The sequence below is a fragment of the Trachurus trachurus genome (genome assembly GCF_905171665.1).
Source record: "Trachurus trachurus genome assembly, chromosome: 21".
NCBI classification, from domain to species: Eukaryota; Metazoa; Chordata; class Actinopteri; order Carangiformes; family Carangidae; genus Trachurus; species Trachurus trachurus.
Window position 1 is genome coordinate 10,644,566 of NC_139899.1, and position 26,260 is coordinate 10,670,825.

General features: G+C 39.8%; 1 protein-coding gene across 1 annotated transcript in view; it reads right to left on the minus strand.

The window, feature by feature from the left end:
* Positions 1-26,260, minus strand: part of ube2f (ubiquitin-conjugating enzyme E2F (putative)) — a 45,967-nt gene that overhangs the window by 12,182 nt on the left and 7,525 nt on the right. The window contains exons 4-9 of the mRNA XM_083996800.1: positions 23,567-23,632; positions 17,508-17,575; positions 15,310-15,380; positions 14,657-14,714; positions 6,099-6,131; positions 4,709-4,771 (exon numbers count right to left, since the gene is read on the minus strand). Of these exons, the coding sequence (XP_083852926.1) occupies positions 4,709-4,771; positions 6,099-6,131; positions 14,657-14,714; positions 15,310-15,380; positions 17,508-17,575; positions 23,567-23,632 (359 nt within the window). The remainder of the gene's footprint in view (positions 1-4,708; positions 4,772-6,098; positions 6,132-14,656; positions 14,715-15,309; positions 15,381-17,507; positions 17,576-23,566; positions 23,633-26,260) is intronic.

Genomic DNA, 26,260 nt, shown 5'->3' on the forward strand with positions numbered 1-26,260 from the left:
TTGTACCAGATGCATGGTCATACAAAACTAAAAAGGTTACAGCATAAAGGCAAACTAGGAGTGACCTGTTTTCTGAATTATTCAAATGAAAATATCAATTTGCCATGCAGCCCTAACTTTAACTTGCAATGTCAGCATCTTTATACAACTTTAACTCCTTGTGAAGTGAATTGGATTTGAAGGTAACAGTAAAAAGCAAATGACATTTAAGGTTTACAATTGGAATAGTTCAGTGTTATGAAATATTCATGCACATGTAAACACAGCTCATTGTCCTGTACTCTTACAAGCAGATCCGCCTATTTTGGTATTTTAGTGTCATGCTTTGTTTTGTTATATACACACAAAAATCCACAATTACCTAAGAGGAGCATAATGCCACACACGCACATACTTAATTACCCATGAGGACCTTTCCCTTCAGCCACTTTATTCAGTAAATGTATTCAGAGAGCATCCACAGGAGGAGGTCCACTTCAAAACTCTTAACACACAAATGCACACATCCACATACATAAGCATGCATGTGTGCTGACACACCAACTCCCAGCTCCACCCACTCACTCCTGAGGTTGATTACAGCGGGCTGTGACTCAGTAGGAGGGGGGTCATGGTTGGATGACTGATTTCGGTTGTTGTGACTCCAGAAAGCAACGACAGCACAGTGGAGCAGAACCAAAACTTTCAAAAAACTACTTGTATGCAGTAGACCAAGAATAAAAATGTTCATCTTTAATTCATTGAAATATTTTTTTAAACTCAAACCTGACACAACTGGTGAGTTCATATTCAAGATTAATCCTTCACTATCTAACATCCTGCTCCAACAGCCTGAATAATGAAAAGTCTTCCATATGCTCCCATAGATCTCTGCATTCACCTTGCTGCTACTGTCTGCAGTGAAATCATCAATACATGCCAAACATGCCGGAGCTGTAAAAGAACCACCACCAGGTTTGACAGATGAGGTGGAGGCTCCATGTAATGAGCTGCTGCATTCTTCCTCCATACTCCACACTCCACACTTTCCATCATTAGGCTTTTTGAGGTTGACCACTGATTGACCAGCCACTGGTGGTTTATCCTCTGAGGTGATGAATGTGTAATGTAAAGGCCATTTAAAGGGACAACGAGGAGTTTCTATTTGGTTATAAAAAAGTCTCACGTTAATGTGGATGAATCTACGCTATCCACCCTTGTTAATGGCTCCATTTTCGATAAATATATTGTTTTGTCGCTATCGTTATTTTGTTATTTTAATTAATGGTGGAAGTGCTGGGCGAGCCGACCAGCGTGTCCTTACTTTCGGTTTCGCGGATGCTGCCCGGCGGGTCATGGGAATAACGCCGCCGAATCGCCGTTTATGGTCGGAACTACGACGGTATGTGATCGTCTTCGAACCTCTGACTTTCATTGTTGATGAATGAAAACATTCTTGGCAAGACGTCCGTCTTTCGCCGGTCCAAGAATTTCACCGTGCGTGCGGAGGCTCATGGTAAATGTAGTATCAGAACACTTCGCTTTCCAAAACTCCTTGTTGTCCCTTTAAGTCAACACAGAGAGCATGAACCTGGGACCTGAATAGACCTGGGACCTGTATTGTGAAGCAGGATTAGCTTCAGGGTTAACTCTAGTTTTTCCATACTACGACACAGTGGGTGACATATCTCCATGGTAACTTATGCTGAATGGCTAACCTGGTCCAGTGCATGTTATGTTCCAGATTGAGATAGCATAAATAGATCGTATTAAAAAAACACCGCCTCGACCAATCAGTTTTCTTGGAAAATGGCATCGCCGTTGTTAGGTGTGTAAATATTGTTCATACACAAAGTGTCCAAAAGAAAAAAAAGAAAAAACAGGAGATCATGAGAGGATCTGGAGCGATTATTTTCACTCCTTTCTGCAGAATTACTGTCTGCTCCTCGTTACTGTACATTCACACCAAAAGCTTCCAAAGAGGCAAAATAGTTTTAGCCGCTTTCGTCGCTCTTCACGTGACTGACGTCAAAGTTCAATCGGGCTGGTCATTTAAAGGAGCCGAAGGACACCTCTATTCTGACTGGTTGCCACCGAACCACGTCATAGCTAATTACCATAAAGTTAACCGAGACTCAACTTCTCGTCTGCTGACGCTTTGGAAGCTTTGGAAGCGTGGCTGGCAGCAGTTGACGCTTTGGTCGCTGGGCTCTCATTGAAAAAGAATGACTTCCGGCTGCTGCTGCAGCTACTGCCAGATGTGTCCGTGTTTTTGATTGGTCAGATGCTGCAAACTCCGCCTCTTCCATGTGAACGCGCTCATTCCTAGACTGGGAAACCCTGGGTGGACTTACCGAGCTGATAACCACCGTCATGTGACTGTTTAGCGTGATTGCGATTGTTAAGTTAAGTAAAGCCAGGTAACTGGTAGATATCCTGGGTATGTTGAATCTGCTTCGTAGTACAGGCCCCTGGTCTCATCAGGTGAAGTTGCACAAACGCTCTCTCCCAGTGTATTTTTCCACCATTAATGGGCTGATGATGATTGTTAGAAATGTTTGCATGGTTGCATGTAGGAAATATCACAATGTAGTGAGAAAACCAATGCTTTGTGATGGCTCCAAAACAACCTCAACTTTTTTTTTTTTTTTTTTTTACAACAAATCGTATCATGTTAATCGTTTTGCTCTGTGCATCACAATTTATTTCAGTTTAGTATTTTACTTTCATATCTGTGGTGCCTTGTGGTTTCATGATAATAAAAACAGACTACTTCAATTACACGGTGGATGTAAAGCTCAACTAGGGACAAGAGTTGATGATTAACAGTATCTATTAACTCCGTGCAGCACATCAGTTTCACGCTCTGTGTTAAATTGCATCGCCCCTATTAAATAAACACATCATCTAAAAAAAATTCCCACTAGTGTGTTGTGTGTTTACATCTGTGTTATATTTTCCTGTGTAAAAGTTCACAAATTCAAGTCCATACGTACATTTCTGAGGTTTTGGCTCCCTGATAATATTTGTTGACACAAAATGAGAGCTCTTTGTACTTGGTGTATGGAGAGCTGGGACAAATGACTCATTTAAACGATCATAACCTCCGCCACGGCCCCGGCAATCTTTTATTGCATGCTCGCCCTCTCTCTTTCCCTCAAACACCAACACAAACAAAGGCAAACTCTTTTCACATCTAATGGGGTCACATGGCAGCCATTACCACGCACTGCTGGATACACCCCAATGCATCATGGGAAAGGGTATGGTGCAAAAATGCCAGAGGTCAAATATTGTACTTAAATGCTTTCGGCTCGCAACTCAACTAACAGCGATTTCTTTGGTCAGCCAGCTCCCAGCAGAGTTACATTAGTTCGGCTGGCAATCCGAGAAAAGCAATTACTGTGTGCAAACACAGAACATCGGCCTCCGAACACTTTGACACTGCCTGATGTACCGATAAACCTCTGAATGTGAGAGAGCCGATGCACAAGATGGGAATGAATGGAAGAGATCAAATGAGGAGAGATGGAGGGAATACGTTTCAAACCAATTAGTCAGGGTGCCTATCTGTTAGGAGACACCTTGAACATTCAGCCACTCCCACAGAAGCACAACACATGTCAAAAGACCCTGGGCCTAATCAGCACATCATTGTCTTATGTTTGATTCGTTGAACTGGTTACAACCCAAATCAACCATTGTCCTCCATATTTAAAAGAACTTATGATTCCATACAATTCGCCATACTCACTTAGACATATGAACTTCCCACTTTTCTTTGTTCCTAGAATCTCGAAAGAGGCGGGTAAAAGGTCATTCCAATATAAAGCCCCATCTGATTGGAATGATCTCCCTCTTTTTTTGGTTTCTATTACCTCTTTTCATTGTTTCAGGATGTCACTATACTTCTATCTTAAAACAAATTGCTCATGTTACTAATTTATTTTTCTCTCTTGTTTTATTTATACATCATTGATCCTTGGGTAGGGGTTGTGTGTAGGAGTGGGTGAGCAAGATGTCTGTATTTGTCATATGTCTACAATTTAATGTAGTGTATTGTTGTCATGCATTCTATATGTTTGTCCTTGAAAATGAGATGCTACATCTCAAGGGGCTACCTTTTAAAAAATTCAAATCCTCGATAAATCATAGTTATAGTTTGGAAAAAACACAAACTCAAACATTTGATATGCGGCCATTTGGTGTCTCACACGTTTGGACATAATCACTCACACACAACCAGGAGGGAGAAAGTTGGGAGGGGTTGTGGGAATTGAGAGACCTGGTTTACGATGCTGATTTGACTTACAAATTTTAGAGCGTGCTGTCCAGTAGAGGCACTGAATTAAACATTTGTGCGTGAACAAAGCACCTTTTTGGAAAAACACCTGTTCTACGCATTCAGGTCTTGTATATAACGTCACAACAACTCTCTGATCAGAAAGGCCTTTCAGTCCTCTAATTAGCCTGAAGCACTCTTAAAATGATCAGCACGCAAGGTAAAAGACACTGAGAGGAAGCCTTTCATTTGTCCAAATAAATGATCTGCGTAGGCTGTCAACACAAGCTGGGCTATGAATATAGTTATGGAAACTTGAGATGCTGGGGAGAATTCATAAGTGAATCATCTGCATGCCAATGACTCAAGTCACCGTTTGGCATGAATTGACAATATGTCTGATGATAAGACAGAATAAAAAATAGAGTAAACCTGAATATGCCTAACCTTGTCCCTCAGATGATGTTCTGCAGCATCAATGTTCAGCGGGTCATCGAAGTTCAACAGGTCCTGGAGGGACAGGGAGGAGACGTGAGGACAGGTAAGGAGAGGAGGTAAAAACATCTGAGCACAGGACATGAGTCAAACAACAAGTCTGATGGACAGAATGTGAAATGTTTGGTGATTGGTCATTTTATTGCCCACTTCAGCAGTATTTACTGCAGTGTCATCCTGGACTCTCTACAACAGAGCAGCTTTTGTGCTGTTGCCTTAGAGACACTGTGGACAATAAGCGAGGCAAGACTGTTATGAGAGATAAAAAGAAAAGGAGTATGGCCTGCGGGGATGTTTCCTGATTAAAAGGTAAGATTTAGGACCTTACTGTGTATCCATGCGGATTACCATCACCATTATCACTGTGGACACAGCGCTGACCTCAGGGTAAGTGTGGATGTGTTACCAGTGTGTTGTAACTGATGATAGATTTATGTAAGATTGCATCAAGCTAAATCCAAATATTCTGGACTGAATTAAACTTTGTGGTTACTTCCAGCTGCTTGTTTTGACATCTGTTATTAGCCTCCCTAATTTTTAATATGCCTCTGAAAAGTTCAACACTTTATCCAGACACAACCTAAGTTAGACTTATTTATCCTATCATGAAGCATTTACAAATAATTACTCAAGGGACCTCCAGTTGATTGTACGTTTCTATAAACACCACCTGGAATGAAATATTCTTGTTTTGATTTCCCCATCTCAGTGTTTATACTGAGAAAGATAATTTCCCTAAGGCCAAAAATGATGTTGTAATTGCAGCTGTAAAGCCAGGTTAATCTGATCTGTGCCTGGACTAATGCTATTTTGTGTAATCTACATACAGTGGGCAAAAAAGTTCAGTGGAGTGCATTGATTTTTTTGTACCAATGTAGCACTCATATTAAAAACCATGGTTTAGTTAATAGTTGTTAATGAAAGCAGTGCGAATTAAAACTACAGACTTAAGGGGAAACTGTTTGCTCTATATCCAATTTAAACAGGACAAACAGTAGTCATTTTAATCATTGGCTAACCTGTTGAATTTTGTTTCCTGCTATCTTTTATTTTGTGTATAAAACAGTGAACTGCTATAAGTCCCTGAAGCCTAATATGATGTCATTAAATGCATTGCGTTACCTTAACATCTATCTAACAATAATCTACTGTAAAACCCAAAGATATTCATCATTTTTGTTTATAAAACTACTCCATTTTCTGTCAACTGACTAATCAATCAACCCACTAATACACTTTATTTCCCTAATATTGTCATTCATTTTTTATGTGCTGGTCATTGACCAGGGTTGTGTGTTTAGATTGATAACATAGGCATATAAAACAAAAAAGCAGAACTTACAGTAAACAAGGAGTTCAATCCCCAGACCACGTCCTAGAAAAAACAAATGAAAAACAATTCATGATCAACCTGAGTCACAATCAAAACTAAATTGAAATAAGCTCTCTTGTCAAAGGGGTAAGTACAACTCAATGAAAAGTTAAAACAGTGTGTTAAAGTGATTATGGCAAAACATCTGCCGGAATTTATTACAGTTAACCCAGTCACAATTTTCTGATTTTAATTCACCGGGAGCTCATTTAGAGAAAGATGGTAAAAGCTTTTGCATCAAAGGGAACAGCAGGAAATTAGTTCTGAGGTCTAGGTCGTGTAGGAGTGGATGCACATGACAATTAACTATTGTTTATTGGCTAAATTCATTTTAGTCTTTTGACAAGCATAAAAACATCTGTTGTCTTTAGGATCAATGTGCACATGAACATTTTCATTATTTTCACACACAGTTGGCTATAATTATACTACTGTCACATCAGGACTGAACATGAATTAAGTATTATTATAAATTAAGAAAGAAAACTGAGGCACAAAGGAATGTAATAGTGGAAGTTCTCCTGTCGACCCAGGGAGTCTGCACAGGCACAATTCTTCTCGTCAGCTCGCTATAATACTCAATATCCACTTAATTACAGTGTCAGGCGTGTCGGGAAATCTCTGTCTTTAGCTTGACAAGAGCTGCTGAATTTCTACAATATTTCCCATGACACAGAGCAACAGCGCAGCAGAACAACAAAAGAAGCGAGTTCCAGGAGTTTCCTCTCAGCAGGGGCTCTGGGACTCCACTGTTTCATACAGGTGATGATGACACTGTGGAAGGTCTGGCAGCGGCTACAGATTGCAGGGCTCGGTACGTGAGGAAACAAAGGAAGCATCAGAGCAACCTTATACCTCTGCAGCTTACAACCAGCAGTTTCTGCTTACAGGAATATTCCAGTGAAATCCAATTAGGAGCAGTGGCATCGTGGTGACAGAATACAAGATACAGAGTGCTGAAAGACGTCACGGAGGGCCAACTAAAAAGCTGAAGCTTTACTTCACTGCACTCTATTGTCAACAACTGTCAGCTGGCCCACTGACTGACAATTTCAAGTGCAGTACAGAAAGTACAGAAAGTATTCAGAGCTGTAGATTTGATAGGCCGATCATGTAATTGACATTTTTGGAAGCATTCATCCTTTCCTCTGATCGATTCCAATCAGCGCTGATATGAACACAACATCCAGGCGGACCAACTGATTTAACGTCTTCTGGAGCACAGACACACTGGTCAGACCTGTCACCAGTTCAGCATGGTGCTGTCACACCTGAAACAGCTCAGCTACACTGTGTTTGGGGAGAGAGAGCAAAGCTTAAAAATGTGTGATAAAACATGTATTGCCTCACACTAAGGCTCTGACACCGGGGGTGAGATGTGATTCTTCCGTTTTTTCAGTGTGCAAGACAGATAGCAGGTCTCTCTCTCTCCTGCTTGTGTGTTTGTGTGTGTGTACTGTAAAATACATGAGATGACATCACTCTTTTCTGTTGTGTGTCCTCAGTTCAACAGGCAGAGGAGAAGAATATATGGAGGTCAATTGTTCTTTACTTAAAGAAGCTGCTTTTACCTGCTAATTCTGAAAACAATGTCTTACACTCCATCCTGACATACAGCGACGTGACAGCGACGTGACAGCGACGCGAGCAAGTGAGAAAAAGTTATTAGAATGTGGACTTTTCAATCAGCCCGTCCTGACATGCTGCAGGCGACATTGCTCTGTCCAACGATGTCGCCCAACCCTGAAAAACTTGCCTGCTCTGTCTCTATCTGGACGACATTTGGCGGCGGTGTCCCGCCCCTAAACACTTCTTTCTTATTGGTTGAAAAGTACACCCTGCTTCCTGTTGACAAGCTAGTTAGCAGAGAGAGGAGAACATGAGAAAATTGCATTGAAATAAAATTTTAAAAAATACTCCAAGATGTCAAAAATGGCAACCAGGAAACGTCAGGAATCTAAAAGTAGCACCAGAAGTTTGTTTATGTCCCTCAATAATATGATTGGTTTAGATTCTGAACCAATCATATTATGTGCTATATTTTGTCGCCGGTTTGCTCACTCACTCGCTGAATGTAAACTGGCTTGTGTAAACTGGTATGAGTCATTTTCTAAACTGCCCGGTCAGCTCAGGTTGCCACGGTGGACTCCAATCAAGACCAAATTATCAAGAATAACTAAAGCAAACAGGATGGATATTTGGAGTTTTTTTTTTTTTTTTTTAAATAACATCAGCCTGAATATTTCCACAGTATATTTAAACAATGAGATTCGGCTCCTATTGCATTTGATTATAATAACACAGAGGAATAAACTGTTTATCACAGTTTCAGGTCTGTCTATAAAACAAGATGAGAAATGAGATAATATATTGCTAAAGACCCCCGGGTCCATCATTAGTGTGGAACAAGCAATTAACTTGAGTGATCCAATAAAAGCAGCAAAATAATCCAACTTGGTAGTATTTATGTCATTGCCTTTTATGTGAACTTGAAAAGCTTTTGTAGCATTTTTTTTTTTTTTTGCACTTTGTTCATGTCTTCATGTGTTTAACTTGATCACCAATGTACCTTCTCAATATGTTATACAGGCACTGGCCTGGGGTTTAAACCACAAAGTTCAATATATCCTAGCTCTCTTGGTTTTACCTGGCTTCACTAAGCCTAAAACATCTGTACAACTAGCAAGGTGGTTAATTCTGACCTAGTAAAAAGTAATGTAAAGTTGCTTCTTCTGCCAGTGCAAAGGGAATAATCAGGGGATAGTAAATTTCTATGTCCATCTGACTGAAATGTTGTAACCACTAATTTCCCGGAAGCTGTGTCAAAAATATACATAAAATCAATCACAATGTCATAATGCATATGCTCTGATTCTGCAAACAAGCAGAGCAACAAAGTGGTGAATTTGACACGATTATATATTTGCTACATGTAAATTGTGCTAGAATTTCAATGCGAATAATTACTGTAAAGGTATTTTATGTGAGACTGTGTGTGTGTGTGGGCTGAAGTAGAGACGACTGGTGACCAGTGAACAGGGACAACATCACCCACTCCAACCTGACACAATCCTTTCTGACTCACAGCTTTTGCACTTACTTTTTCTCACATATTTTGGTACACTCAGTGACACTCGCATGAGCCCAGTCCCAACCAACTCTCACACTTATGACCACATCCACACCTACAGTTCAGTAAACAATGACAGTCTGGATCCCAGCATGACTCAGGGGGAGCACAAAATAAAAACATCCACCAACTGTCAGACACAAGCTGGGGAGAGAAACGGGCTGGTTATAGGAAAACGTAGAATATCCAAACTGTCTTGTCTGTGAAGTCACTGTTGGTTTTATTCTGATATCTGAATTATTAGTTTGAAGTCTCTGTCTACGTCTAGATTAACATACGAAAAGAATTTTGCCACCGCCTCCGTGAAATACCTGCAGGTTTCACAATGTCTGTTTGAGGTGCAGAAGTGTGTTGCTGCAGCAGAATATTTCAAACCTACCCATCATTTTGTGTCGCTACAGTTGGCAGCTGCCGGTAACAATCAACCAAAACATTTGACTGGTCAAACTAAGAAACCCGTTGATTTGAATGGATATAAAACCACATTTTTCAGTCACTGAAGCTCCAGACAGTCCTACTTCCTTTAAATTGCTGTGAGATGTTGACACCTATCTCTGCTTTTGCACGGAGCAGATGAAGTAGCTTTAATTTGTGCATGTGTGCAGTGAAGTGCTGCACAAATGCCAGAGAGTGTTTCTTAAGCCTGAATATGTACTCACTGGTTATTATTGCTATAATGAACACAAACACACGCCAAGATAAGCACCCACAATGTATGCAAAGCTGCTTTCCTCTCTTTTCCTTGTTGAAGTCAAGGCCAGGGAAGCGAAGCATTCAAAACAACGAGAGCACACAACTGCGACTGAGACATTGTAAAAGACAGAGAGAGCATTTAAGATCAACGTATTATTTGAAAAATACAATGCAATCCATCACCATGAAATAACATTTCCTAACAATTTCTGGATCTATCTCTGCTGTATTGATGTAGTGTAGACGTATGTTGAAGAGGCTCCTATGGCAAATGTAAGAAAGATAAACCATCACTAGAAAAGGACAAAAAAAAGTGTTGACAACTTGACACTCAGTACAGTTTAGCATCTGGAGATGTCAGATCTATTTCAGGTGTAAATTAAGTCATCCATGAGATAATACCTGCGAGTGAATTAGATTCCAGGTTGCGTGGGCATCTCTGCTTATGTTCACTCCACTCCAAATCACTATACAAACTGATTATAATCACAGCCTGGGACATTGAAACACCGATTAGGCAGCATCAATCCATCCCCATATCTACTGTATAATTGTGCATGAAGTAAAGACACAAGGAGCAAATACATTTTCTAACTGTTTAAACACAAGGCAGTACTGTGGAGTGATAAAGAGCTGCTAAATAAGAGCTTCAACAAATAATATTTAAAGAGCTATTTTGGTCAGTCAAATCTCCCAGGTCTTGACTGTACAGATGGCTTGATACTGCTCAATGACACAAATAGGCATATCACTGCTGACCACTGTTGAACTCTATGAGGTCATCAAGATCCTAAACTGAAAAAAGTCAGACCTCAAAGTCAGACCCACATGTTTTTAGATGATTTTGTTTAAGATTTTTACCTTCACGTTGTCTTGTTGAAAAAGAGCTAGAAACCACTGACCAAAATAGTCACCGATTCTGTCATTGTGTTTCTAGTGGATTGAATTATGGCGAGAAGAATTAATTCATTCCCCATTTTGCTGAGGAGCCCCCTCAAGCAGCCCTTTGAGAACCAACGTCCAATGATTTCATTTTCCTCCTCAGACAGATCCTCTGATCACAGCATGTTCATTCTATTTGAGAAATGTTACTGTGAAATCTTGAAACCAGGATGTGATCATGTGATAATCCACAAATCTGGTTTTAATTATTACCGCAGTGCTAATGTTCAAACAGTCGTGCATTATATATATATATATATATACTTTGCCAGAATTTATGCATTAACGGCACATTACTTTGCAACATGTTAACAACATCATTGCACACACCGACGATTACTACATGATGATGACAGAAACAAATTTAGAAATCTCACTATAACACTTACTGAAGAATCGAAATTGAAAACACGTCCGGCCAATCTGTTTGCATCAGCCCTTTTCTGTCCTGGTTGGGAACATATTGGATCTAGCCACAGACAAAATGCAATCATGTGGACCTGACAAACTACAGTATCTGTTTTCGTGTATCATGTGACTGACATCATGCAGAGCGTAAAATATCATCAACAAAGAACAAAATGTATCCGCCTTGAAAATGTCTCATTATGTGGAACATGTTCTCGATTGTGTATAAGAGTAGTACAAATGGTTTCTTATGTATTCTGAAAACAGTAGAGACGGGGGACTAGTCTGGATTGACACAAAACATATTAATCATATTAAATAGAATGGGACTGCCTGCCAATAACTTCTAATACGAGCATTGGCAGGAAAAGCTGCCCCTCTTTTAAGGGTAATGGCTACATTTACATATGTTCATAGTCACAAGAGCATTGCAGTGCAGGGATTGAAAGGAATGTTGATCTCGCCTCGCGTCCCTGTAGACAAGCACCAAGTCAAAACTTAATATGGAGGTTGGTGCTCCATCGTACAACCACATAGTTTCCACCATAGTTTCTATCAAACATAATTTCAGCCTGATCCTGAATGGGGACAGTGGAGCGTGTCCTTGCTTTAAACTTCAGTAACTGTTTCTAAACAGCTCACACAAGGCGCTCGGCTGAGTGAAGGGTGCAACTTAAGTTCTCAAGGCTCTCTTGTATATGCAGCTGGAAATCCTTTCATTTTGAAGTTTACCTTACATAACTCCACAAACGATTTGTCATTGTCCAGAGAGAATGCCGCAATGTTTCCAACAGCCCTCAGCCACATTTTTCTGCACCCACACTTTGTCAACTTTGTCAGCGTGTGAGAGAAACACAGAGATTGTCTAATGTCAAGCAGCACCATGCATATCATTTGTGCTCCAAATGAACACATTATGCAGAGAACATTGTTTTTACGATATCCATCCAATAGCTATCAATTCTTCATTTCAGCCTAATGTTGACATTGCAAGGACACACATGTTTCCATCAATGCAGATACAACATATCAGACAGTATGTCAGAGCTTGCAGACCCTACAAAGACTGTAGATTACCCAGTCGGAGCAATGAATATCCTTTTAAGTATTTAATCATGACATTCTGACACCAACCCTAAAATACACTGCCCGTCCAAAAAAAGAGTCACCAATTGGATTTAACTAAGATAATAGGTAAGAGCCTCCCATTGGATAATTACTGCATGGAGGATTATGTTTCAGCTGGAAACAATTTATTTAGCCCTAACTGATGCAGTCTCATTTCTTAAACAACCATGTTGGAAGACACATCCTGTGGTTGTGGAGAAGATGTTTATCCGTTTCAGAAAGGTCAAATTATTGGCATGCATCAAGCAAATAAAACATCTAAGGAAATTACTGAGACTAAAATCAGGTTAGAACTGCCCAACGCATTATTAAAGACTGAAAGGAATATTATACAACAAGTAGTTCCGACCAAGCAATCTGATTGGTCAATAAGACATTTAGAACGTGCTCAAATCAGCATTACAGCACGGCTGACTTATCACTGAAAATATTACTTCGCCATGTCATGTTGTTTACACATCTCCATGGCAACATGGACTTTTCCCCCTTTTATTTTGAAAAACGTCATTTATTACTCGTGAAAATAAATCACAAACTACATTGACCTCCTGTAGGTTGTTTCTGTCAGCTGCCAAAGTCACATTTATAGAACAATTATGTTATTTCATTTTTTGTTAATATATTGTAAACTTCCCCGTTACAGCCGAGAGGATTGTCTCCCTCCCATGTGTGTAACGTTACAAAGTCGGAGAGACACGAGTTGTGATCGCGGTGAATATGTTTTTTAAAAATATGGCCTGGAGCTGAATATTTCATTGGATAAAACGGAGGTGATTACCTGTATGTTTCTCTCTCTCCCTCTCTCTTGCTTGCGCCTTTTGGGCTTTTAAATAATCTGGAGTAATCGTTTGTCTTTCTCTATCAGCTGTGTCGGCAACACGGCGCTATAACCTCATTTACATGCAGAGTTTGCGGTTGTAGAAGCTACATCTGTCAAAGGAAAAAAACGGCATCTTTGTTATAACTTGGGCGAGTTTGTGCAGTGTTGATTTAGTTCGGGAAAGTCCGAGACCGCGTTAAAACATGAACGTCAGCTCAGAGTTCACTCATCTGGGACTAGAAAATCATTTCTGTTGCTAGGTCGTTACTATGGTTCGGACTATTTGCTGTAGAGGTGAACTAGGTTCCATTACACATAGGAGTCTACTGACGTGACTGATTGTGTTTCAGTTATTAGTCAGACCCCATTTATTTCCATGGAAACGGGAAGCACACTCGCAAAAAACTTTAAATTTTGAGAGCAAAACGTCCATCAACATGAATATTTATTTAATTATACGCTCTATTTTGTTGGTAATTGTTGTATAATCGCAATATTACCCTCGAGGGTGTGCTTAAACGTAATTTGAGCACTTCGGTGATGCTTGCGGACCTCGGCGCAAGCGCCTCGGTCCTGACCGCATCACCGTCGTGCTCAAATGACGTTAAAGCACACCCTCTCGGGTAATATTGCTTAATTGGAGAACCATCATCTTCAATGAAGAAATGTAGTCCAATGTGACCACAGAGTCCAGACCTTAACCCCGTTGAGAATGTTTGAAAAAAAAAAAATGCATTTGTGGAAATACGATGCCACAGCAAATGCATGTCATAATCAGAGTTCAAGGTGGTCCACGAAATATTAGAGAGTGTGACTGTTTTTTTGAAGGGCAGTGTAAAAGAAACTGACTATATAAGAAATATTGGGTTTGAAATACCTACAGTAGCTACCAATATAAACCAGGGTGTTGGAAAAACATGTGAGACAGGTGGTGAAAAAACCAATATGTCAAATACAATACGTTATCTCCACTGGCCCATATCTTGCTTGTATAAAATAAAAATTCATTTGGACTACACATGGCATCGAAAATAGAGTCAGAGCCCTCAAATGCAGTATTTGATATTCTCTCTGTTTCATTGCACTTCAATTGTCATTTTTCACATTTCCTTGGTTATTTGATTCTTCCGGCTTGTTGCATGTGGGTGGTTGTTGGAGGAATTATGTGCTTCTGCATTCCCCATGCAATGTTTGGATGTGGATTTGAAAGACAATACAAAGAAGTAAAATGGTAAAGGAGTATGTATTGATGTCGGTGTCTTTGTAATTTATTGAAACAAAACAAACAAAAAAAAAAACAGCGAGGTTGTAGGTGCCATAGAACGTCACACTTGCACTGTGAAACTAAACATTGCTGAAACACAGATTGCCATTACATGTGTTGTAAATTAGGCATTACATAATTACCTTTAATGTTCTGGTGGGGGCCCAGCCTGTGCCGTCAATAGAGTGTTCACGCAATAAGCTGCAGGAAAGAAAAAAAAATTGTGGTACTGTATCTAAGACAATTTGTGTTAGCTTGTAATCAGCCCGTGTTTCTGGGTATGTGCTATGAACTCATCATTGTTGCCCTGAGGGCGAGTGAGACAGACAGGACTGATGCTCTGATCTGAGGTGTCATCTCAATTTTCTCTGCTGTGTTTATGACTTAAGAAAATGAAGCAGCGTAATGTTTCTAATGTTCCTTTTCCTGTTCCTTCTGTGAAAATGAGAAAAAAAATTACCAGGAAAGGTAACTTTTCTTTCTTTTTCTTCTTTTTTTCATGATAATGATTCAAAGCTACTTTGCATTTCATCTTAGGGGAAAATAAGATTTTGGATATTTAGTTTCTTTGTTGTAATACTCTTTTCAGTCATGTAGCTCACTGCTCCAACTGACTTTTTTTTGTTTGTCAGACTTTCTACAGCATAAAAATGTATTTCAAAACTTTGACAGCAACAGCACATGTCTATAAAGTGCAGTGCAAGTACATGAACATGCATGTTATTCTATTAAAAAATGTAAAAGTTAGGGAACATTAGAAAATTATTACTGACAAAAAAAGTTTAAACAGCATTACCTCAAACAGATCTCCCCATTTTCTGTAATGTTAGGATGCCATATTCTGGTCAGACATCTCACTTTAGGAGGCTAGAGAAGAGAGAGAAAAGAAACAAAGACAAGAAAGAGATTGACTCACTTTACTAATTCCAAAAAACTTTAAATAATCAATATTTTCTAATCAGAGAACCTAAGGTGTAAAAAGCAGACCACTTGATTCTTTTGCTGCTGTTAAGAGATAACAAGAATTGTTGGTTTGACAAAGACATTTCTTTTTTTATCTACTTGCATTGCGATGCTAGGAGAATGGGAGATTAACTTTTAAACAAAGTAAAACATGTATCTGTACATTCAGCATAAAAATGTACATTTTGTCTTACTTTTGTTCTCAATGAGAACTTAAATGTGGTAAGTCAGCCTAGCACAAAATGTTCATAATGTCATTTTAATGTTATTGACCTGCTATATCTGTTAACTTTAGCCTCACATATCATGATAAATTGTATTTTTTTAATCATGCAACTGTGCAATCGTACATTTCTATGCATCTGAGCATACTGCAACAGAGATGGAGAGATGTGGCTCTCATTCATTTCTTTTCCTCCATCTCTGCCACAGCTTCCACATTACAAAGAGAACTGAATACCTTCGTCCGTCATGACTGTAGTCATGTGTTCTGCAGTCTTACAGTAAGGAGAAAGTCAGTAACAAAGGAGGAGGGGAAGTGAGAGGATGAGGCCGACCCATGTTGTTTAATTTGAGCTGAGTTCTGCAGTGCCCCCCGAAGACACCAGGCACTTGCCTCCGGTCTCAAGAAGGATGTCAGCTGCCTCATTTTGTGCTAAGTAGCTAATCTTTTTCAGCCTCTCCAAGGGTCTTTAAAATGCTTCTTGTCTGGGACCCAATTTGCTGTAAGCCATTGGCTGTTCATTGCTCCTCAATCCTCTCTTGGCATGGAAAACACTCTGGCCCTCCATGACGAAGGCGGCCCCAAAGCTCTTATTTTAACTCTGAGTCAGAGGGAGTGAGGAGCAAATATTCATGAGACCACCCTTGTGTGAGGGGGACTCCACTAACATCATTCTTATTAATCATCATCGTTAATGGCAATATTATGAGCAAAGCAGCCTTTTAATCACTATAATAAATGTGCTGCATCCCTGAGCAGTCAGTCTGAGTTGACAACATGATGGAATGCGCAGCTCCTCACAATTTTCCCATCTGTCCTGTTCTGCATTTATACCGCACACACTGACAACAGGGGGCGATGGGTATCATTTGATTGGCTATTGTGCATGATGCTGCCCAAGCCCAAGACATAACACTGACTGATGGAAAATGCTAGATTCCATCAGCCAGAGGGATACTTCACTTAAAGTACTTTATAACAGCAAGGTCCAAGCCTTCAGCTGCATGAGGAGGAAAGACTGGAGACTGGAGAAAGAAGGAAGAGGAAAAGAAAACCAAATGTGGAGGCATTTTAACATTAAAATGCTATTTAGTTTGTTACTTTACAAATAAAGGTCTGACAGAAAAGTACAATTGTCATTCAAGACAAATGATGGGCTTGGGTCGTCTGTTTGATACACTGCCAAACTGAGAAGGGCCTTTGTGAGGAAGGCCTCATGGCCACTCTGGCTGAGCTCTAGAAATCCTGTGGAAAGACTGGACAAACTTCCACTGATCTGGGCTTTATGGCAACGAGATCAGACTGAAGCCTTTTGTCAACGTTTCAAAAAAAACAAAAACTAAAAGGACTGTGAGAGACAAGATTTTCTAGTCTAATGAATCTACGGTTGAACTGTTTGGTTGGAATCAGACATGACGCCTAGATTTTGGCTCCACGTGTCCAGTGTGGATACTGGACCTGTGGAGCTCTGCCGAACTGACCATCAGCTTAGCCCTTTTGTTTTTTTGGAAACCCTGCCCAGATCACCATGTAGACACAGTCTGTCTCTGCACTCTGCGGCTGTCTTTTGTTATGGTCTGCATTGTCAGCCGTGAGATCTTAAATAGACAGGTGTGACCAATCACTTAAATTGATGCATGTCCAATCAGTTAAACTCAGGTGGAGTCCAATCAAGGTGTAGAAACAGCTGGGATACATTTTAAGTTGTATCTCTTACTGTAGCTGTTGGATGTTTGAAGATGACGTCGGGGCAGGACAGAAGTAAAAACAGTTCTGATGAAGCCATGAAACATCACTTGAGCACTCACCACCATGTTATAGGCTTCGGGAACGTCTATTTCAAACTGAAACCTTCCACTTTGGTAGTAACCCTCATCTGGAGAGAAGCAGAGGAAAAAAAGACAGAACAAAACTTTTTCAATAATGTTCATACAAGAATGTGCTTCATGATGAACATGAGTTAAAAACTTCCTGTGAAAAGAGAGCGCTGAATCGTCGTCATCATCATAGATGGAGTGTAGAAATTAGACATTAAGACTTCTTTCCAAGTCCATGTCACATTCACCCTTAACGACATCCTCATTAACATAAAAACATAATTTTCGAATGAATTTTATCTTCCCACACATGTAGTTTATAGTGTACAACATCATCTTGCAATGGGGACAATTTATAAAGCACAATATTAGTTAGGAGTTAGGTATCAGACTTTCTTCTGAGCCATTTGCATAGGGACCCATGGGTGCACCAGTCCAGTGGTGTCATTGACGTTCAAGTGGAAGTTGGGTCTGGGTAATTAACTTAGGTAAGTAACATACATTTTAAATAAATAACACACACAAGCACCAGAACTCAAACCAACATATCGCCTAGTCCCTAGGTGTGGGTTAGATTTGAGTCGAGCTTCATCAACAGGCTGAATTGAGATCAATCAATCTGTAACAGGAGAGTGAATGTGAGACTGACTGGGTCAGTTGAATCTCATTCTCAGTAGATGCCTCAGGGAATAAAAGTACACTGTGTGACCTTTCAGTGAGACCATGTTCTGTAAGTCAAACATAACTCATAAACACACACACTTACTGTACACACACACACATACACAGGAACCCGCCAAAAGTTGTAGCAACATCTAAGCTCATTCACACCCACATCACAAATTCAGTAGTATTCACAGTGACACTGTTTGGTCCATTTGTGTGTGTTGTTGTTGTGTCTAAACAGATACACAATCACCCATACAGTCCCTCTCTGTGTGTCTTTCTCCTCACATATCCACAAGTTTCCGAACGTCATCTATGGTCAAAACCGGAAGCTAGTTTTGCCGGTTTGGTGGAATTGTACGTTTACGTTTCCATGGTTTTCAGTCGTTGTCATAGTTGCGGTAAACGCATGGGTCTATTAACGCTGGCTTTTAACACGGATGTCAATTTGTGTGATATCCACTGTTAAAAGCTGGTGTGATGATCCATGCGTTTTACAGATTTTCATTGGGGGAAAAAAAAAAAAATCCATGCATTTACCACGATTACTGAAACCATGGAAACGTAAACATAAAATTCCACCGGAAGAGCAAAACCGGCAAAACAGGCTTACGTTTTTGACGTTCGGAAAAAGGTGGATAGCACTGAAAGCCAATTACAGCCCGCTTCACGACAGATTCTTAGGGAACCCTAATGAGCTGGGTGACATTTACAAGTATATTTCCGCTCTGATCATGGTCGGTCCACCTGGTTAAAGAAGAACAGGTATGAAACAGCATCAGAGGATGACAGGCTGGAAGAAAGAGACAAGACTGCCCGGACAGCTTATTAGAGCTGACGTGGGTGGATGGAACGTCTTACTGGACTCAAGAACGCAAGACAGTGATTGAGAGGATGTGATAATTGGCCATATAATGATTTAATTAGGTGTATGCGTATGAACACATTTGAAGACTGTGCTCTACTGACTACAAAGGCAGAATACAGATTTACACTTATGGGAGTCATACAGCACAAGGACCATGTACTGAAATGTATATAATGGCACAAAGTAGCCTAAATGACCAAAGTATGGAGAATCTCAAATGTTATTATCCAGTTATACACTGTTCTGATACTGCATCAACAAAACCTAAAAACTAAGGTTTCGCAGGAGAGGGTTTTTATTCAGGCTAAGACAGTCACACATCTGTGTCTCTCTTTTTGTGCTATCTAAACTTCACCAGATTCCAAATAATCAAAAACAAAGACAGGTACAATTCAATTAGAGCAAACAAACACTCTCTCCTGTATTATAAATGAGAGGAGACGGAGGGAGAAAACAGTGTGTGAGAAAGAGATATGGCTTGTCAAGTGTCAAGCAGACACGAGGTGGAAAGAAAGAAACAGCTTCACACCATCAAAAGCAAAGGATAGTCCATTACAGAAGAAGTGAGATGGCAAAAAAAAGAAACAAATTAAAAGAGGGAGAGAAAATGGAAGACAGAAGAGATCTACTGACTAACAGCCGCAGTCAGAGGTCATAAATAATTCATGGCTGTCTTCACTACAGCAGAACAATCAGTCTTTACTGTCACAAGACACTGGGCTTGAAAAGGTACACACACACACACACACACACACACACACACACACTAAACTGCAAATGTGTTGAGTGTGTTAGACCTTATTTATTAAAGACAGACAGACTTAAAATAAATGAGGTTTTTTAGTTTGTTTGAAAGATGAAACCAGCAAAAGCAAACAGAGGACATGATCCTTCTCACTTTCTGTCTGACTTTCTTGTTATCTACTGGTGTTAAACTGATAAATGGCTACTGAGAGATAGAAGAACTAGTAAAACACACTGGAGGACGACAAAACACGCCACTTATCACTCCAGCTCACTTTAAAAAATCCCAACAGTTTAGAAATGATTCGGGTTCAGTCATGTCCGCCTTTTGACGGACATAAGTGTCCACGTGTCCAATCAGGATAAACTGTCAAGTTGTAACCATGGCAACAACACCTGACGGGGTAACACAATCTCAGTGCGCGGGTTAGCTCAGTTACTTTCTTGGACACGGGTCAGGTTGGGATGAAAACGCCGCCTGAGGCTTTAATCCAGACTGTCAAACAGACATGTCCGCTGAAAAAGGTCTCTACAGTCTTTGTTCTGGTAGAGGATATAAATAACTGTAAAATTATGGAATTATTTTGTTAACAAGTGGTAATTGTGCGCTGAAAGAAAGAAAAATATTTAATTAAAAGTGTACTTTTAGTGTACTTTGTTCAGCACAAATTGTGACCTCTTGTTGGCCCAACAACTTGGGCTCTCTTAAATAACGAGATGTGTTTGTACCCTGTGCATGCACTGCACTGCAGCAATGTGCACAATGCACAAATTATCCATGTTAATCAAGCGGAGAAACTAAACATCAGAAACACAAAGGGTGTTATTTGATTAATTTCCTTTCATGACTGAATTTCTATTAATACAAACAATGGCGGAGCATGAATTCACCCCAAGCTGTTGCTGTTGTCCCCATTCCTCAGATACGAGGCTGTGAGTTGACAGGGGGGTCAGAGCACGGAGCTGTTACATGGGAAAAAGAAACTAAACAAGACATTCCAATAAATTTAAACTCGAAAGACAAATGGGTTTTTTTTTTTGCATTTTTTTTTATCTCGCTATATACAGTGGGGCCCAAAGGTCTAAGACCATTTCTCCATCGGGAATCATTGTGTAATTTGTAGTGTGTGTGGAAAAGTGCAGTTTAACATTCAACATTTTTCATATTTAACAGAAACAAAACATGTTTTGATTAGATCTGGGCAAACGATCTGAGAAAAAATAGTGTGCTGCGTGCTGCTGTGCGTGTGTGTTTGTGTGTATGTGTTCTTAATTAGGTTTACCTGGCTGTGTTTGGCTGATATGAGTGAGATGATTTGAGTTAGACTTTGGTTAAATTATTTTAAAAAGCACCTCCTTCACCATGTGCCTCAAATAACATTTGATGCCATAACTGGATTGTAATACTGAATGTGTGACTAGAACATATACAGTATATTTGTCGCTTTGAATGAGAATTCCATGGGTTTTTTTTAGCGTTGCCCCATGAATCATTAGTGTGTCTGTGTGTACAAAATGTTTAATGAGCACAGAACTAAATGAACCCACTGAAGATGAATTAAGGATATCACCACAGTTATAGAAACAAAAAAGTGATTTAGTGTTTTTTTATTTGTTTTTTGGCAACAATGCCATGTTTTTGTCTGTTTTCGATACACAATGTGAAACTGTGTGTTTTGTCACTGGATGTTAGGTTTTCTGGAGGAACACCTAAACTACATTAATTACAGTGTTATCTGTAGCACAAATAATATTCATCATTCTAGTGTAAGGGTTAAAACTTAAAAGTTAACCGGAAGTGAAGACAATAGAACATAAATGAGGTAAAAGGAGAAAAGGAATGAAGCTCTTCAATAAGCCTTGACCTAAAGTCTCAACAAAACAAGTCAAGATGATTTTACTGCGTGCTGGCTGTGGTGTGTGATATTGGACAAACTGCATCCTGAGGCGAATTCCCTTTGCCTTTTTCATTTTCCTGACTTGACCACAATTGTTTTCCCTGGGGTGCAAATTGAAGCATCTGTGTAGATAGTTTCTACATGATACACTTCAATTCTTATAGGAAATTTGACAGCACTGCATTAGCAGAATACCAGTAATTACATTTCTAAGTTCTGTTTTTACAAAATTTCCAGTCGCAGTTGAGAGAGAGCAGGAGAAAGGGAACGGGTCCACACACTACCAGAATGATAAAAGACACTGACAGAACTCCCCTGTGTATGCACCACGGAGCTCACACGCAGGGTTCACATGCTTATCAATACGCCCATTAGCATTTTGGATGTGACACAAGTAGGAACAAGAGGAGAACAAACAACAGTAAACAAGGGACAGAAAGAGAAACAGCAGGAAATGGGATGTAAAAGTGAAAAGGGGAGCTGGACGTGTGTGTGTGTGTGTGCGTGGGGAGGGAGGAGAGTGGGGACAGACAAAGCTTCTGAATAATTGAGCATGTCTTTCTCTCAGAACCTCAGCTCCTCTTGAAGAACATGACACCAAAGCGTTTCTCTAATTGCTGATCTTTGCTTTTCTCTGCGGATTTTGCCAACAAAGGCCTCTGTGAAAGTTAAGCTCCATCCAGGTGGCAGGGAGATAATGCAGATATGATCATAATACAGGTAATGTAATATATAACACCCTTGCTGTAATGGAGCTGCTACGCTCCTCTGAGAAACTTGATTACCCTAATTCCACACAATTTTTTCCAACACGTCTCGTGTCATCTACGTTTTTTTTCTAAAAAATATTCTAGACATGTAACAACACCATCCAATTACCAGTCTCTGCCTTTGCCCCCTTCCTCTATTCTACTCTCATACACAGGCACGGAGCTGCGTTTCAACTTTGTCTCGGCCTATTCTAGAGCTGTCCTTGAAGTGCATCTTCAAACAAGTGATGAAGATAAATTGCCACATTATACAAATGAGGGATATGAGATGGTGACATTGGGCTTGCAGAGAGGCAGAGAGAGAGGGTGTATGACAGATAAAGAGCAGGGAGTGAGGGGTAAGGGAGCCTCCAGGGAGTTGGGTAATTCCACACCGGTGTGTTCAATTTTTACAATATTCGACAGGTAGCTCACTTAGCTTGGAACACTGCTGAGCCAGCACAGCGGACTTAGGGAATAATGACAGTGCAGCAGAAATGTTGAAATGCAGAGAAGACTGGGGGGGGGCATGTAAAAGGAAACAGTTTTGGGACACAGCATAGCTTTAGGAACACCATGTTAACACTAAACTTGCAGTCTACTGCAGTCCCCACGTATAAGTGAGGTTGTACAAGGTGGGAAAACAGTGGATTATATTACATGTGCTCACTACAGGCTACAGAAAGGATGTACATTTTGTAAATTATGAAGCCATTTTTCAAAATATACATGCAGACTTTTTATCTTCTAATTTATTTCTAGCTCTACATTCAAAGTTCTGCTTTTGGTTGTTGCTACTTTCTCATGTATATTCATGTATAAGATATGCAGCTGCCTCATTATGAAAGTCTCTAACTCAACGCCTTAATAAATCTGTTGCACGATACCAGTGAATTAAATTGTTAGGGGTTAGGGGTCTAAATTGGGTTAGGGTTGATAAATCAGTTTGCTACACCAAAGAGCGGAGCTTAGAGAGGACTGACAATGAAAAGATAAAAGGTAAAACAATATTATATCTTTGCATTTTTTCATCTCTTGTGTAAGAAAGAAATTACTCAGTCATTGAAGCTGTTAGTGAAGTAAGGACAGAATGATGGACAAAGACGGTTCCTGCTGTTCTCTTACCAGGAGACACTGCCAGCTGAAAATGATGCAGCTTGTCCTCATCTGGGAAACTGGCTTTGCATGTACCTGAACATCAACACATGAGGGAGGGGGAGGGTGGAGGTGGAGAGAAAGCTATTATCAGTTACAAAAGTTAAAGCAGCTGTGCAAAAGGTCTAGAATTACATTCATAGCTGGCTTTTGTGCCCACTAACGGTACTGAAATTAATACTGTACTTTTATTACATCCATCCTCAGTTACACCCTGTTCATTCAGGCTACACACACTGCAGGATTTACTGTTTGTCTGTGTAAAACCGGCCTGTGGGAATCCCTGTGGCACCACATTCCCCCCTGGTGTCCATGGGCATTTACTGCACTTAAGACACCACTGGGGAGAGAGGGAGCACTTTGTAACCAAAAAACAAAACTGTTTATTCTACTAAACATCACAGCAGTTCTCTTCAGTGAATAACCCTTCATACGCACAATACAGCTGTACAATGCCTCCCTATGATTAATTCATATGCACTGTCCTCCAGGAAAAGTGTGTTACAACATACACGTTTAACTTTGAAAACAGTTTTTTATACACACACTTTTTACCTGCGTATTCACTGTGTTTTTATACACTGCGTTTTTAATGTAATTTTTGTGTCTTTCTGTTTCTGTGATTTATGTTTTTTGTCATTGTGCCATGCATTTCCCACAGCCACTGCAATGACATTTTAAATTATAAAGCAATCTATCTATCTATCTATCTATCTATCTATCTATCTATCTATCTATCTATCTATCTATATATATATATCGTCCTGCATGGAAAAGACACATATTGTGAGAGTTGTAAAATGTGTTATGGATGTAGAGTGAACACTGAATCACATGAAACGGCACAGGTGCTTGTTATTCAGATTAAGCAGATAATCTACTGTGGGCGGCATGTAAAATACAGCTCTACAAATAATTGATGATCTCCCTATCACATCTGAAAGTTAATTTGTATTAAAACCTTCTCCAGCAAGCTCATAGATCATTTATGCTAACTTGGACAGCATAACTGAGAAGAGCTGCAAAGTGAAACATCTGAGTTATTAAATGAGCAAATGCCCAGATACAATTCATCAGATATGTGAAGAAACATTGTTATTAAGGTGTCATAAGTATTTAAAAAAAGTTTTTATTTGTCATTGTCTTTGGACGGGAAAGTTTGGAGGACAAACAGCCTTTTGTTGTCAGTGCATGTGTCTTCCTGTAACTCAGGTAAAAAACTGGTTTACCAATAGCTTTTATAAAATGACCCACCACCTTTTGATGTGTCACCCACCAGCTACTGAACTCTGGTCTTCAAAGCTACGTCCTTGAACGCTTGCCTGCCTTGAATACATCCTTTGTTTGCGAGCATCATTTGCCTTCAGTTTGTGTCTTATTTTCCTATCCACCCTTTCTAGCTGCACCATGTTCTTGCTTTTGAGATACTACGTAGCTACACTGACCTCAGTTCTTATCATCCTTGGATCATTGAGAGTTTTGTTTTTGGAGTATTTTCTGTTGTTTTAATTAAATATATTTAATATCTATTGCTGCAGTGCACATTTCATTTCCTCTTCTGGTCATCATGCATTCAATAAAGTCAGGCATGTTCTCAGATTTGTTTTACAGGTTGGAAACTAATGTCTCATTATCTGTTCTCTGGGGTTTGAACAAAGAGAAGTTTGTCATCAAATTTGAATGAGAGCTGAAATATTTAGAAGAAAGGGTCAATATTTGTTCTACACTGTGCTACCTAAGACTACATATGAACAGATCCCCTCCTTCTCCCTCAATTCTCTTCTCCTGTACATTCTGTCCAATCTGTAACATCAGAGTTTTCTCAGCGCTGGTGCCTGATGAAAATCAAAATCAATCTTTACAAACGGCCAGATTTCATCATTGTTGTTGGTAATGGAACACAGGCTCCATCAGCATCGCTTGGTGGAAGATCCTTCCTCCACAAACCAGATAGCAATTTGGTTTGTGCTGTGTCTCTTTTCAAAACCCATCTTTAGTGTCCTTTACAGCTGCTCTTACAATATTCTTCCATCTGAATGCTTATCTGAGTGTTTGATTGCTGCTGTCTTGTGTTTCAGTTTCCCATTATAAAGACAATCCATATTTCCATGTAACACACGTTTGTTTTATGAAGTGTTTATGTTTCTCTCGTTTTTGATTGCAGTTTTAATTTTGTCTTTCTGTAAAGCACTTTGTAACTTTGTTAAGAAAAGGACCTACATTAATCAAGTCTATTTGTTTTTTTCATTATCATTACTAAAAGATAAATATATTTTCAAGCAAACCACTTCTTGCTTTGTGACCAACATTCAGTGCTACACACACACTTGTGAATCTCATGGTCCTCAATTGCAAAGGCAAAACTCACCAGACCACAAACAAAAACAAGCACACAGAGTCCAGCCAAAGCAGTGATGATGAGGCCTGCACTCATGCATGACAATGACTAATGAATACCTGATGTACTGTAGTGGAGATTCTCTAGTAAAACCCACTTACTGACATAATAATAGGGACAGTGCGTCTGAACAAATCCAGCACAGGACAGAAATACAACATGTAGGAAACCTGTCAAAGCCCACAGTGTGTTTGTAATTAAGACTACAGCTCATTTCCAGCTTAGTATAGTAACACTTGTGCAGTCGAGCTGGGTTCAAAATGAAA